Raw genomic sequence first — 11607 nt, 5'->3', positions numbered from 1 at the left:
GGTAAAAACCATTCTGAGTATTTAACGTGAAAGGAAAGACTTGAGTCAGCATCAGCAGTTTTCCATTTATTCCACATTTATCTGTTGGCATTCGTCAGAACTTTATTAGTATTTCGTTTCATTCATTAGTGGTTTAATATGACAGCGTGAACAGCGCTTCTGTCTCAACATCTGCTTTAAAAAATACTAAACAAAGAGCAGCGACAATCTGCAGCTGGACTCTGGACTCATGTTGCTCTGCAGGTCCCATCGTCAGAGGTTCTGTTGTAGTCGGTGGGCTGTGCACACGATAGGGAGTAAAGTGTTTTAAATCTCTTAAATATTTTAATTCTAGGTAATTCTCAATGTAAGTGTTTGAAACCACTTTGAAAACAGCCAGAAGGTCGCTCCATACAGATTCTGGGTGATGTTTGTTGTGGAATGACCAAAGTCCTGGAGCTCCAGGACCACTGATGGTGTGTCACTGAGTAAACTCCGTCCAGAGGCTGAGCAGCAGAGTGTCGCTGCCCTGTTGGCAGGAAAAACAACTAAATACAGCAAAGGCACATCCAACAGCGGCCCTGATCCCTTTCTAACCAATGAAACGCAGCAAAGGATACAAAACTAAAACATTCCCCTGCAGACCCTCGGTGGGTCCGAATCCCTTTACAAAGCCACAGACACACACTTTGTTAGTTATTGCACCCAGGTTCAGAACAGAAAGACCCCGTTAGTGTGAAAGTAGTGAAGTTGTGCTTCGGTTAACTCATGTAGCTGCACACACACACACACACACACAGCGCTGCTCGTGTTAATGGAAGACAGGATGTGTGCTCAGCATTAGTACGATCAGTCTCTGATCAACAGGCCCACTGAAGCCTGGACACGGCGGCTGCCAGGTTGGAGCGTTTTCCCTCTTTAAGACCCAGTTACCTCTACAGAACGAGTAGAGAACGCTCAGACAACGTGACGCCTCGGATCATGGAGGAGGGAGGAGCCTCCACCCAAACCCTCTCCGTGGTGACCCGAGGTCGCCAGGTGTGGCCCGTTCAAGTGTTTGCAGGTTGTATAGTGAGCCGGGTCGCCATGTCGTGGCCCCCGTGGTTAGAAGATAAAGGATTCTGCAGCGACATTCTGTTCATCCGCCACCGGTAGGTTCTGCTTAGAAGACGAGTGTGACGTACATTCATACATCCTGTAGCTCCACCACAGTGACGGACAGCGACGTGGAAGACGTAGAGGGCTGGGCTGGGTTGGGCCGGCCCGGCCCGGCCCGGGAAGAAAAATGGCACAAAAATAGGAGTTCCTACTGAAAACTGACTAAGACTCTGGTACACAGTTGGAGCTAAAAGGAACCATGCAGATGTAGAAACATGTGGTACTGCTGCAGCTTCCTGGATCAGTGTTTCAGAGCTCTACCTTCTTGTTCTCCACAGGGGAGACACCTCCAGGACCAGACCAGATCACACGGGTTCAAGGTGAAGCAGGAGGTTAGTGACACACTTCAGACCAGAACCAACAGAACACAGCGTTTGCCTCCACTGGTCATGTTTATATGTGGTTTACTTCGAGCTGCTTATTGTCACAAACGTTAGACAGGAGTTCACTGGATGCACTGGGGACTATTTTCAGCAGCGGATTAACACGTTTAGAGGTGTAGAAGTGACACTGGGCTGTTAGTGTTAGTCGAGCAGGAGGAGCTGATGTCAGGTTTGTACGGAGGCCTGTGAGGGTCACGGTGAGAAGCTGGGGATGGTGGTTTCCTCCCAGTGGGGCCAGTTGGCGTGTTGGTCCAGTTTACTGCTCTGAACGGGACCAACACACCAGCTGGTCCTCGTGGAGGGAGTTCTGAAGCACATTGGAAGAAACATCACCAAAGCTTGTCACCCTGACCCGTAGGGGGCTCCACTGGGTTCTGATGCAGGTGGCAGCATGTCAATTTGAAATAACCAATCAGATTGCACGGCTGGAGCTCGTGTTCAGGTTTGGACTGCTCGTTGAGTTAAGGTGCGTAGAGGAGCCTCTGGTTGGTTAGTGGCTGAACAGATGGGAGTGGGCGGTGGCCTCAGGCTCGCTGACCAATCAGGCGTCTTTCTCAGGTGTGGTGCTGAGCGATGAGGTTCCGCAGCTGCTTGATGACGGTGTCGATGAGCTTCTGCCGGTCTCTGTCCGTCTTCCTGAACTGGGCGAAGACGTTGTTCTTCCTGCTCGTCTCCCTCATCCTGCAGACAGGAAGTCAGAGAGGTCAGTGGTCACGTGATGCAGGAGAACCTAGCTGGGCTTCTGGTTGGTTCTTGGAGATGTTTCACCTTCAACTCATGACACAGCTGAAGAGATCCAGGTGTAGGACTCACGGTGGTTAAACTGCCTGAGGAGGGACGTCAGGACTGTAACAAGTCTGGTTCCGGTCCACACCGTGTCCCTGGTCTGATGGGGAGGTGGCAGTAGGAGGCTGGACTACTGGCATGTCGGGGAGACAAAGTTTGAAAGTTGAGTGGTACGGTCAGGCATTATGGGATGTTTAGTTCATACACAACATCCCATAATGCCTGACTGTACTAAACAATCATCTCCCCAACAGCTCAGCCTCCTACTGCCTCTCAGTCCCCAGTTGCCCTGCCTGGACTTGAACCGTGGATCTTCTCCTCCAGAGCCGGACTCCTTCCACATCTCACCACCGACAGCAGCCTCTGGAGGAGCGAGCAGCTTGTGTTTCTCTGAATGAAGTGACTGCATGCAGCTCTCATGTCAAGTACTTCTTATCTTTTCTTGAGTTACTTGCATGGAGTTGGTGAGACGTGGAAGGAGTCCGGCTCTGAAGGTGGAGGTCCCCGGTTCAAGTCCACGCAGTGCCATTGACCAGCTGACACTTTAGAGCAGGGGGTCCAGTCCTGGTCCTCGAGGGCCACAGTCCTGCATGTTTAAATTTAGATGTTTCCTTCTTCCAACACACCTGATTCCAATGATCAGGATGGTCATCAGGGTTCTGCAGAGCTTGATGATGAGCTGATCATTGGAATCAGGTGTGTTGGAAGAGGGACACCTCTTGGACATGCAGGACTGAGGACCAGGACTGGACCCCCCTGCTGTAGAGGAGTTGTAGGTGGACACAGTTTGACAGGATCGTTGATGTTGAGGTGCTGTAGTGATACAGGAACTAAACCCAGATCACCTCATCAGTCCTGTCAAACTGTGTCCACCTACAACTTCAGGCAGGATGTTTTCTTGGATGTGTTTAGTTCATACAGCCAAGAAGACATCAGCCACACTCAACATCACAACATGCCCACACAAGCAGCTGTTGATCCTCACAGTGGACCAGGACCCAGGCCCGTCTGTGGAGGGTTCCAGTCCAGTGTTAACTTTTAAAAATGACCAAATGCTTTACAGTCATTGAGCAATCAAGCTGGGTCTTCACCAGCCAGAGTGCTAGGCTTTAAGGGAACTACTGGGTCAGAACCAGAACCCCCACAGATCCAGCAACACTCTGAGTAACAGACTGGTCCAGTGAGGATGAAACAACCAAACACCAACACTCACTAGCTACACAGGATGAGTCCCTCCTCAGCAGTTTAACCAACAGTCATACCTGGAGTCATGTGACCATAAACACCTGGACCTCCAGCAGCCAGCCTGAAGGAGAACCAACCAGATGTCCAGATACCTTCTACTGGAGAAAGAGGGTTAACAGGATACAGACAGACATCAGTCAGTAGGTCATGTGATGCATTCAGGAACCAGCATGCACGGGTCCAGACACACAGAACACCACTCTGGAAGTCTGTCACAGTCTCAGCAGGTGTGTCTTTGTGTTTGGTTGCAGAACGCTGGAGATGGACGGATGTCCAGGAGGTTCTGGGCCCAGCAGACCGGACCAGCCCCAGCAGGGTGCTTCCTCCGGGGCAGCGGCAGACCACCGGGCCGGCTCTAATGAACTGTACATGACAATGGAGCAGAGCTCTGCTTGCTGTTAGTGTGTAGAGCAGACTACACTGTGCTCATGCAGGCTGTGTGTTATCAGTGTTTACATCACGCTGCTGTGGTGGTGGATGTGGGTGTTGCCATGGCGATAACTGTTAACATCAATAAACATCATCACCACACCAGTTTGTTTCTATAAATCCCACACGGCTACTGATGAGACAAACAGAACCACTCAGAGACGATACTCACGGCTTCAGCAACCTGCAGGGACAGAACAGAGCCGCTGAGACGAGGACGAAGCTCTGAGGGATGGAGGCTCGCAACAGTTCAACATTACACTGGTTAGCCTAGCTTAGCATTAGGCCTGGAGGAAGGGGGGCAGCTAGGTAGCCTCACTCGTTAACACTTGTCTGGTTTGTTGACTCTAAACTAGTTTTTTTTTAACTTTCTAAAGTGGCTTTTTGAAGCAGATTTACATGTGAGCAGTAACCCTAACCCACCAGCAGCATCAATAACATGAGCAGAGTACAGAGACGTAGCATCGACCACCACACAGCTGCTTCATGAACACCTGCTGCTCACATTTCTGAGGGTTTTCAAGATGTAAAAAACTTTCTACTGAAACCCTTAAACTGTCACTTAAATATAAAACACAGTGAACTTCAGGCTGGATACCGCTAAGCTAGCTGCGTCCAGCGGTTGTATGCTAAGCTAGGCTAACCAGCGTCTCACTCAGAGTTCAGGTCAAAGTTACTATAAATATGCTTTTCGGGGGTACTTGTCCTTCCGTGCATAACTTTTGTTTTTACTCCAGCTTCAGTAAATATGACCTGATGTGTCTGATTGTCTACGTTGACCTGCTTTCACGTGGTGGGTCAGAACCAGTTACAGCTAATGAAACTACAGAGTAAAGCAGGCAGGAGGAGCTTTGTTCTGACTGTTTCTAATGCAGTAAAACTAACCGTTAAGAAGCTATTGATTAAAAATATCACATACTTTTACTTGTGTATTAATCGAGTACATATCTCCAAAGTGTTGAGTGACTCCTGTCATTAATAAAATGTTTCCCAAACTCAGACCTCGAGCTACAAACAATAAAAACCTCCACAAATGTTTGATTTGAAAGTGAGAGACCCATGAAGAAGAATGAATGGATGAGTGAGTGGATGGATGAGTGAATGGTGACTCACTTCTCCAGCAGGGCCAGGGCAGTGTGAGGGTTCACTCTCAGGTATTTACAGGTGGGTCGGCCGTAGTCAGCCAGGTAGGTGGACCAGTCCCACTGGGTGAACAGATCTAGTAACTGGGAGGAGACGGAGCAGCAGGTTAGAGGTTCACGTCTTTCACACCACATTAAAGTGCAGCAGCAGCAGCAGCAGCGCCTCTATAGCTGTACACATTCACAGTATGGAGGAAGCACTAAACACGGTGACGCTATGGATCCTGAGGGCGCTGCTCGATTAAATAAACTCCAGAACCAGAGCAGCGACCCACATTTCAGAGTGTTGCATAACCCGCCGCTGCCCTGCTGAACTCCAGCTCGCACAGATAGCGAGGAGCAGGTCCGGGCAGGAAAGCCTGATCTGCAGACGAAGGCAGAGCCGGAGCCCCAGTGAACTCTGGGTAACACCAAACACTCAGACACAAACCATATGTGAGCGAGGGATGAGAGAGGAGAGCAAAACCACATGTGGGGAAGCAGGCTGGAGATGGAGAGGAGATGATAGATAAGAGCGAAGGAACACAAAGAGGACGGAGAGGATCCACGAGGAGTTTAAACGCTGGAGGTGGAACCAGCTGGACGGTAGGGAAGGTAGTCAACGATAAACCAGAGCGAGTGGCAGCAGGGTGCTCGGTCAACAACAAGGAAGACTTTATCGTTCACAAACTGCTAATATGATCCATACAAACTGAAATAAATCTGCTGTGCTGCTCATTTACATACAGAAACACGGATTTACAGTCAGACCTTGGATAAGAACTGATGACTGATTAAAACATAAAGCTTGATGTGGACCTTACTGGAGCCGGTTTGGTTCTGCTAGATGTCTATATTCTTCTATATGTTTATCTGATTTTATTTATTATTATTGATTGTATTTTTTTCTTTCTGTACTTATTTTGACCGTACTGCTCATTCCCAGAGCCGGAACCAAATTCCCTGAATGTCGTGTACGTACTGGGCCATTAGAGCTGGTTCTGGTTTACGGTTCAGGTTGTTTGTGTGGTTCTACCAGCATCAGCCTGTTGACTAGCTACTGTTGGTTAAAGTACTAGTTACTGACGCAGTGGTTAGATTCAACCAAACAGAGACAATCTGTAAATACCAGTAAATCTAGAAAATGTTCATTAATTAGCTGATTAATCAGAGCGCTACAGTCCGACTGCTTCCTGAAAACAGGACGTGTCCTGAATGTGTTTTGGACGACAAGACCAATGCTTCCTTCCTTCCTTCCTTCCTTTCCTGCCTCCTTGGTCTGATCCCTCCTTCCCCTCTTGTCCTCGACTTCACCTCGGCACAGCGAGCTCTGACCCGATGATCCTCCAGCGGGGCGGTTACATGAAGCACAACATCACCGATACCTGATAATCAGGATCAGGCCTGGAGCTGCTGCTGCCGACCCGTATCGAGGAGCGATCAGAACTTAACAGTGACTGACCCTGAAAGGAAGGAGGGCGGCGGAGCGATAAGCCGAGATGTGATTCAGCCGTTAGATAGCAGATCTCTGATCTGGAATCACCGTCAGGACGTCTTCACTTCTCACCAGAGAACAAAGGAGGAGGAGGAGGAGAGGAGGAGGTGGCAGAGATCAGAGGATAAGGAGCAGATCAGCAGCACACGGGATGGAAGAACGAGACACTAAAATGATCCACATGTGCAGTTTGCAGCCTTATAGATTCTAAATGAGGACATGATGAGAATAAAACGATTCACTGTTTTTATCTGTAGTGGTTTCTAACATGTTGTTCAAACAGCCTGAAAGTGATTCAACAGCAGCATAAGAATTCATTATGTGAAAGTATTTAAATATTTATGATCCACACGTGTTCGATGCTGCACAACGTTCAGACCAATCAGAGATGGTCGCGCTCAGTCGCTTCTAAAAATGTGGGGATTTGACTCAAAACTACAAAAATGAGACAAAAAAACTACAAAAGTTAAACAAAACGACAAAATGGAGACAAAAACCAACAAACGTCCACCAGAGGGTTTACGGGCAGCTTTACAACTCAGCATCTCAAATGACTGGTGTAAATATATCAATATATCAATAAATATCCACATTTAATGCTGTAAAACGTGTGTGAAGTCATTTAAGGTGGACTGATCCTGTGCGATGCAGAGGATTTAAGGTGGACTGATCCTGTGCGATGCAGAGGATTTAAGGTGGACTGATGGAGGACCCGGCTGGTGGAAATGGAAGCGAGCAACGTCTCCACACACACACCTGACCCTGGATTCACCCTGAGCTCTGAGGAGCAGCAGGTCTGAGTTCACCTCCGTCTGAACTCCTCCTCCTCCTCCTCCTCACCTCGCCGTGACCTCCTCCTCCTCCACACAAACACATTATTGCTTCCTGCCATTCTTTTGCGGACCAAAACAAACCGATGCTGCTCTGCTTTCTCCTGACGGTTCTGTCCCTCCATCATCCTCGGCTCCGTCTTCTTTAACCTACTTCTACCAGCGTGGCCCTTTGAACTGGATCTTTAGAAGCTTTACTGGTGTTTTACTGTTTGGTTGAACTGGAAACACAGATAAACAATCTGCATGTTAACAACCAGTGTTTGTTGTTGTTTCTGGTGTTTGGTCAGACTGCGTTTACACAGTAGTACATGTCAAACTCCATGTTTCATCTACAATCTGGTCATGTGTTCTGTTTTACTTTCTTTCTGGACTTTTCCAGGTTGTCTGTGAACTATGCTGGTGTTTCTGCCTCCTCCTCCTCTCTCTGTCCACCTTCATATCCCCTTTCATACTTTCCATCCCTCCGTCCTCAGCTCGCTGTTTAGCAGACTTGTTAATGGTTATTCCGGCTGTGCTGAGGATTTATTTGTTTGGGACCGTGGGGGAATTGCAGTGTTCCTGCTCCTAATGGCCAAACGTCAGGGTCACCCAGGATTCATCATGTTTACACTCCGAGCCGAGGATTATGCAACGCTGCTGCTACGGAGGAGACCGATCTGGACCCAAACACACAGAACCTGGGATCGTTCATCGCTACAGACGAGGACGAAGCTGCTAAAACACCGTCAGCTGTCCCACTCCACCTTCACTCTCAGCTGCCCCTCTGCTGGACCGACAGGCGGCAGGTCAGAGGTCACTAAAGGCTGCAACACTGGACCAAGAAGAGCCGCTGAAGAGGCCACTTCAGCTGTTTACTCACTGCCTCCATCATCCATCCATCATCCATCCATCATCCATCCATCAGTAAAGCTGAACCTATTACATGAAGACTGACTACATTAGAAAACAGCTTTCCACAGAGTGAACGGTGTCAGTTTCTACCAGGTCCAGTGTTCAGACTGAGACACCTGGATGGATGTAGAACTGATCTGGTGTCAGGTTCTAGCAGAACCCAGATGTGTTCTTCCTCCTAAATGTCATGTGTCTATCTGCTGTACTGATGAAGTTCTGAGGCTCAGAAATGATGGAAAAAGTCCATTAAGGTGATCAATCTGGACCCTCCTCTGTGGACTTGAAGGACCTGGAACCAAAGTCCAACGTTCTACTTCCAGCACTTTGATAAATTTGAGTCCTTCAGTCCAAACTGTGAGTTCAAAGTTCAGCAACAGAAGAAGCTTCAGACCATGGTTACCTCTGACATCCATCACCAGACTCTAAATCCTCGTCTCGCTGCCACTCAACACTTTGTGTGTCCGTCTGCAGAGCGTCTAAGGTCAGAAACAGAACCAGACATGTTGGTGGAGGAAAAGCAGGATGGAGCTCCTTGACAGCTGCCAGTCAGCTGTCAGTGAGAGAACACAAAGTGGCTGCAGGTCCAGCAGTCTGTCATGCTTCAGGTGGTTCCTCTACCTGACAGACTCTGCTCAGGGTGAAGAGGTCACGACAACCACTCAAGTGTTTTCTAACAGAGAGAAGGATTGTGTGTGTGGGCCTCAGGGTGGTCTGATGTTTGTCAGTGGGACGGTTTAGAGCATCCACACAGTCGATGATAACCTCCACTGAGAACCTGCCCACATGAAACACTCATCACACGGTGGATTTAGGAATCCAGATCCTCGGAGCATTTTCCTGAAAGTGCAGAAGTTGTTGCTTTTTTAAAGGATTAGTGTCAGACATCCGACTCAGGCTGAGCTACTGATCATGTCCATCATCAGCAGGTCTCCTGATCCTCTGCTCAGCTGACCCAGTGCTGGTTTGGTCCATAAGGAGGTGAAACAATCCTCAAACCGATTTCCTCCATGTTTGTTGAACCACCTGCACACAAACCAGAGAACGTTCACACCAACCAGCCACAAGCTGCAAAGGGATGTAAAGGAACTGTTCCCACCACGTAGGTCAAGATCCATCCATCCATCATCTCTACACCTTCATCCTCACCAGGGTCATGGGGGGCGGAGCCTATCCCAGCTGACTCAGGGTGAAGGCAGGTTCACCTGGACAGGTAACCAGTCTATCACAGAGCTACACTTAGAGACAGACAACCAAGCACACTCACATTCACACCTACGGACAATTTACAATCACCAATTAACCTCAGCATGTTTCTGGACTGTGGGAGGAAGCCGGAGAACCCGGAGAGAACCCACGCTGCACGGGGAGAACATGGAGACTCCACGCAGGAAGATCCCGGGTGTCCTCACCGGGACGCCAACCGGTGACCTTCTAGCTGTGAGGCCACGGTGCTAACCACTGATCCACCTGCAGCGTGATCTGGTTAGAATGAAGCAAACTGAATGTGGGATTTAAACTCAGACTTCTTCAGACCCGTAGCTAGAAACACTTGTGATCGTAGAGGAACAGATAAGTCCTGTAACTCAGTAACTTGATTAGAAGTCGTCTGAAGTGTTGCGTTACTTTTTGCTGAGTCCATCAGAGTTTACAGGTGAAGTCTGTCTGCGACTGGACGCTCCGCTGGTCAGCTTCAGGTCCAGACATTCACGTCAGTCCAACACACAGACCATCCCTCAGCAGGACAACACGACCTCTGGAGCTGCTTTGGAACAACTGGAGGAACATGACAAAGAGCTCCAGACTCTCATCAGATGGAGCAGCTGCAGGAGCACCACCTCAAACCCAGAAGACCTGACGGAACCACTGATCCACTTCCCACAATGCACTCTGCTCTCCTAAGAAACCACAACGATAAGAAGCTGTTTAAACATAACCATCACCAGGTTTCTGCTTCTCATGGCTCCTGAACTGAGCATGGGGGAGGTGTAGCTCTATAAAGAGATGAATTCTAAGTTAGTCTCATCTGTATTTTAAACGGTGCTACTTCATCAGGATCAACTGATTCTGAATTTGCTAAAATCACTCCGTTTGCATGAACCAGACGGTTCTGAGCTTCTCGCTACAACAGAGAGCCGGTGACGGATTCAGTGTTCTGTGGCTGAACTGCAGGCAGTGTTTCCTCTGAGAAGAGAAGAGAGGAAACACATCACAGAGACCAGAGTTTAAAGAAACTATGAAAAGTAAATCGTTCAGTATCTGCAGTCTGAGGAGAGAACATGCTCCAGTGTTTACAGCTTCTGTGGAAACACGCTGGTTCCACGTTTTTACATATTTGTAGAACAATGAATCCAATACATCCAACTTTTTTCCTGGTTTCCATCCTTCTAGGTGACAGAAGACGTCTCTGAGGTTCATCCTGCAGCTGATCAGCGTCGTTTATTTAAACAAGAAGAACAGCTGCTAATTCAGCAAAGCCAAAAACCAGCGATAGCACCGATTTAATGTGCTGCACTGAAGTCCTTCAATGGCAACAGATCAACATTATTTCGCTGCTTGGAGAGCCAGGCGACCAAAAGGCCCAAAACCCTCCACTTAACCTGACGTGAAGCAGAAGAGCAGAACCCGAGAGTCCAGCAGCTCCACAGCGGCTCCCATCTGCTGAGAGCTGAGGTCACATCCAGAGGTTATCAGGCAGCTACTGGCTCTGCAGGATCACAGCCCACCACCAGACTCCCACAGCGGGCCCACGTCAGGGTGGAGCAGCTCCATCTGCAGCAGCGACTGGAGTCAAGCAGCCTGGATGTTCATCAGGCTGCAGCATGATTTACTTTCTGGCTGCAGCGCCAAGAGTGAAATTAAAACCAAAGCTTGTATGTGGAGCTGCCAGCGGCCACAGCACACAACAAACTCTAGTTATTGATCCGCTGGCTCGGCTGATCAGCCTGAGCAGCAGCTGCACGTCACATCTGGAGGTTCAGAGGCTCTGTTCAGGAGGTCAGAGGTCAGCTGGAGAACACCAGAGTTGGTCCAGTTTTACATTTCTACAGCAAATCAACAGACAGAGTCAAACAGCAGCGTTTCTGTGGCTGGTCCTGACCCAGACCATCGAGTCGCTCCATGTTCGGTCCTTCGTCTTCACCCGTTTGGTTAAATACTGAGAGTTCAGCTCACATGTTGTTTCGTTTCCACACATGAGGAGTTCAACAGTTGTTTCTTCTCTACAGTTCCTGGCTGATGCTACACCTGGAGATCTGTGGTCAAGACAAACCACCAACCAGGGTTAAACA

General features: G+C 48.8%; 1 protein-coding gene across 3 annotated transcripts in view; it reads right to left on the bottom strand.

Moving 5' to 3' along the window:
• Positions 1 to 45: 45 nt before the first annotated feature.
• Positions 46 to 11607, bottom strand: part of LOC103375218 (exocyst complex component 6B-like) — a 46096-nt gene continuing 34534 nt past the window's right edge. For 2 of the 3 annotated variants that reach the window (XM_008305433.1, XM_008305435.1), the window contains 3 exons: positions 5094 to 5206; positions 4153 to 4164; positions 46 to 2201 (listed from right to left, as the gene is read on the bottom strand). In XM_008305433.1, coding sequence (XP_008303655.1) covers positions 2075 to 2201; positions 4153 to 4164; positions 5094 to 5206 — 252 coding nt within the window. In that variant the 3' untranslated portion in view covers positions 46 to 2074. The remainder of the gene's footprint in view (positions 2202 to 4152; positions 4165 to 5093; positions 5207 to 11607) is intronic. The other variant, XM_008305434.1, reaches the window with a different exon arrangement.

The sequence above is a fragment of the Stegastes partitus genome, unplaced genomic scaffold (assembly GCF_000690725.1).
Source record: "Stegastes partitus isolate 25-593 unplaced genomic scaffold, Stegastes_partitus-1.0.2 Scaffold2505, whole genome shotgun sequence".
NCBI lineage: Eukaryota > Metazoa > Chordata > Actinopteri > Pomacentridae > Stegastes > Stegastes partitus.
Note: the sequence above shows the minus strand (reverse complement) of the source record. Positions and strands in the feature narration are given on the sequence as shown.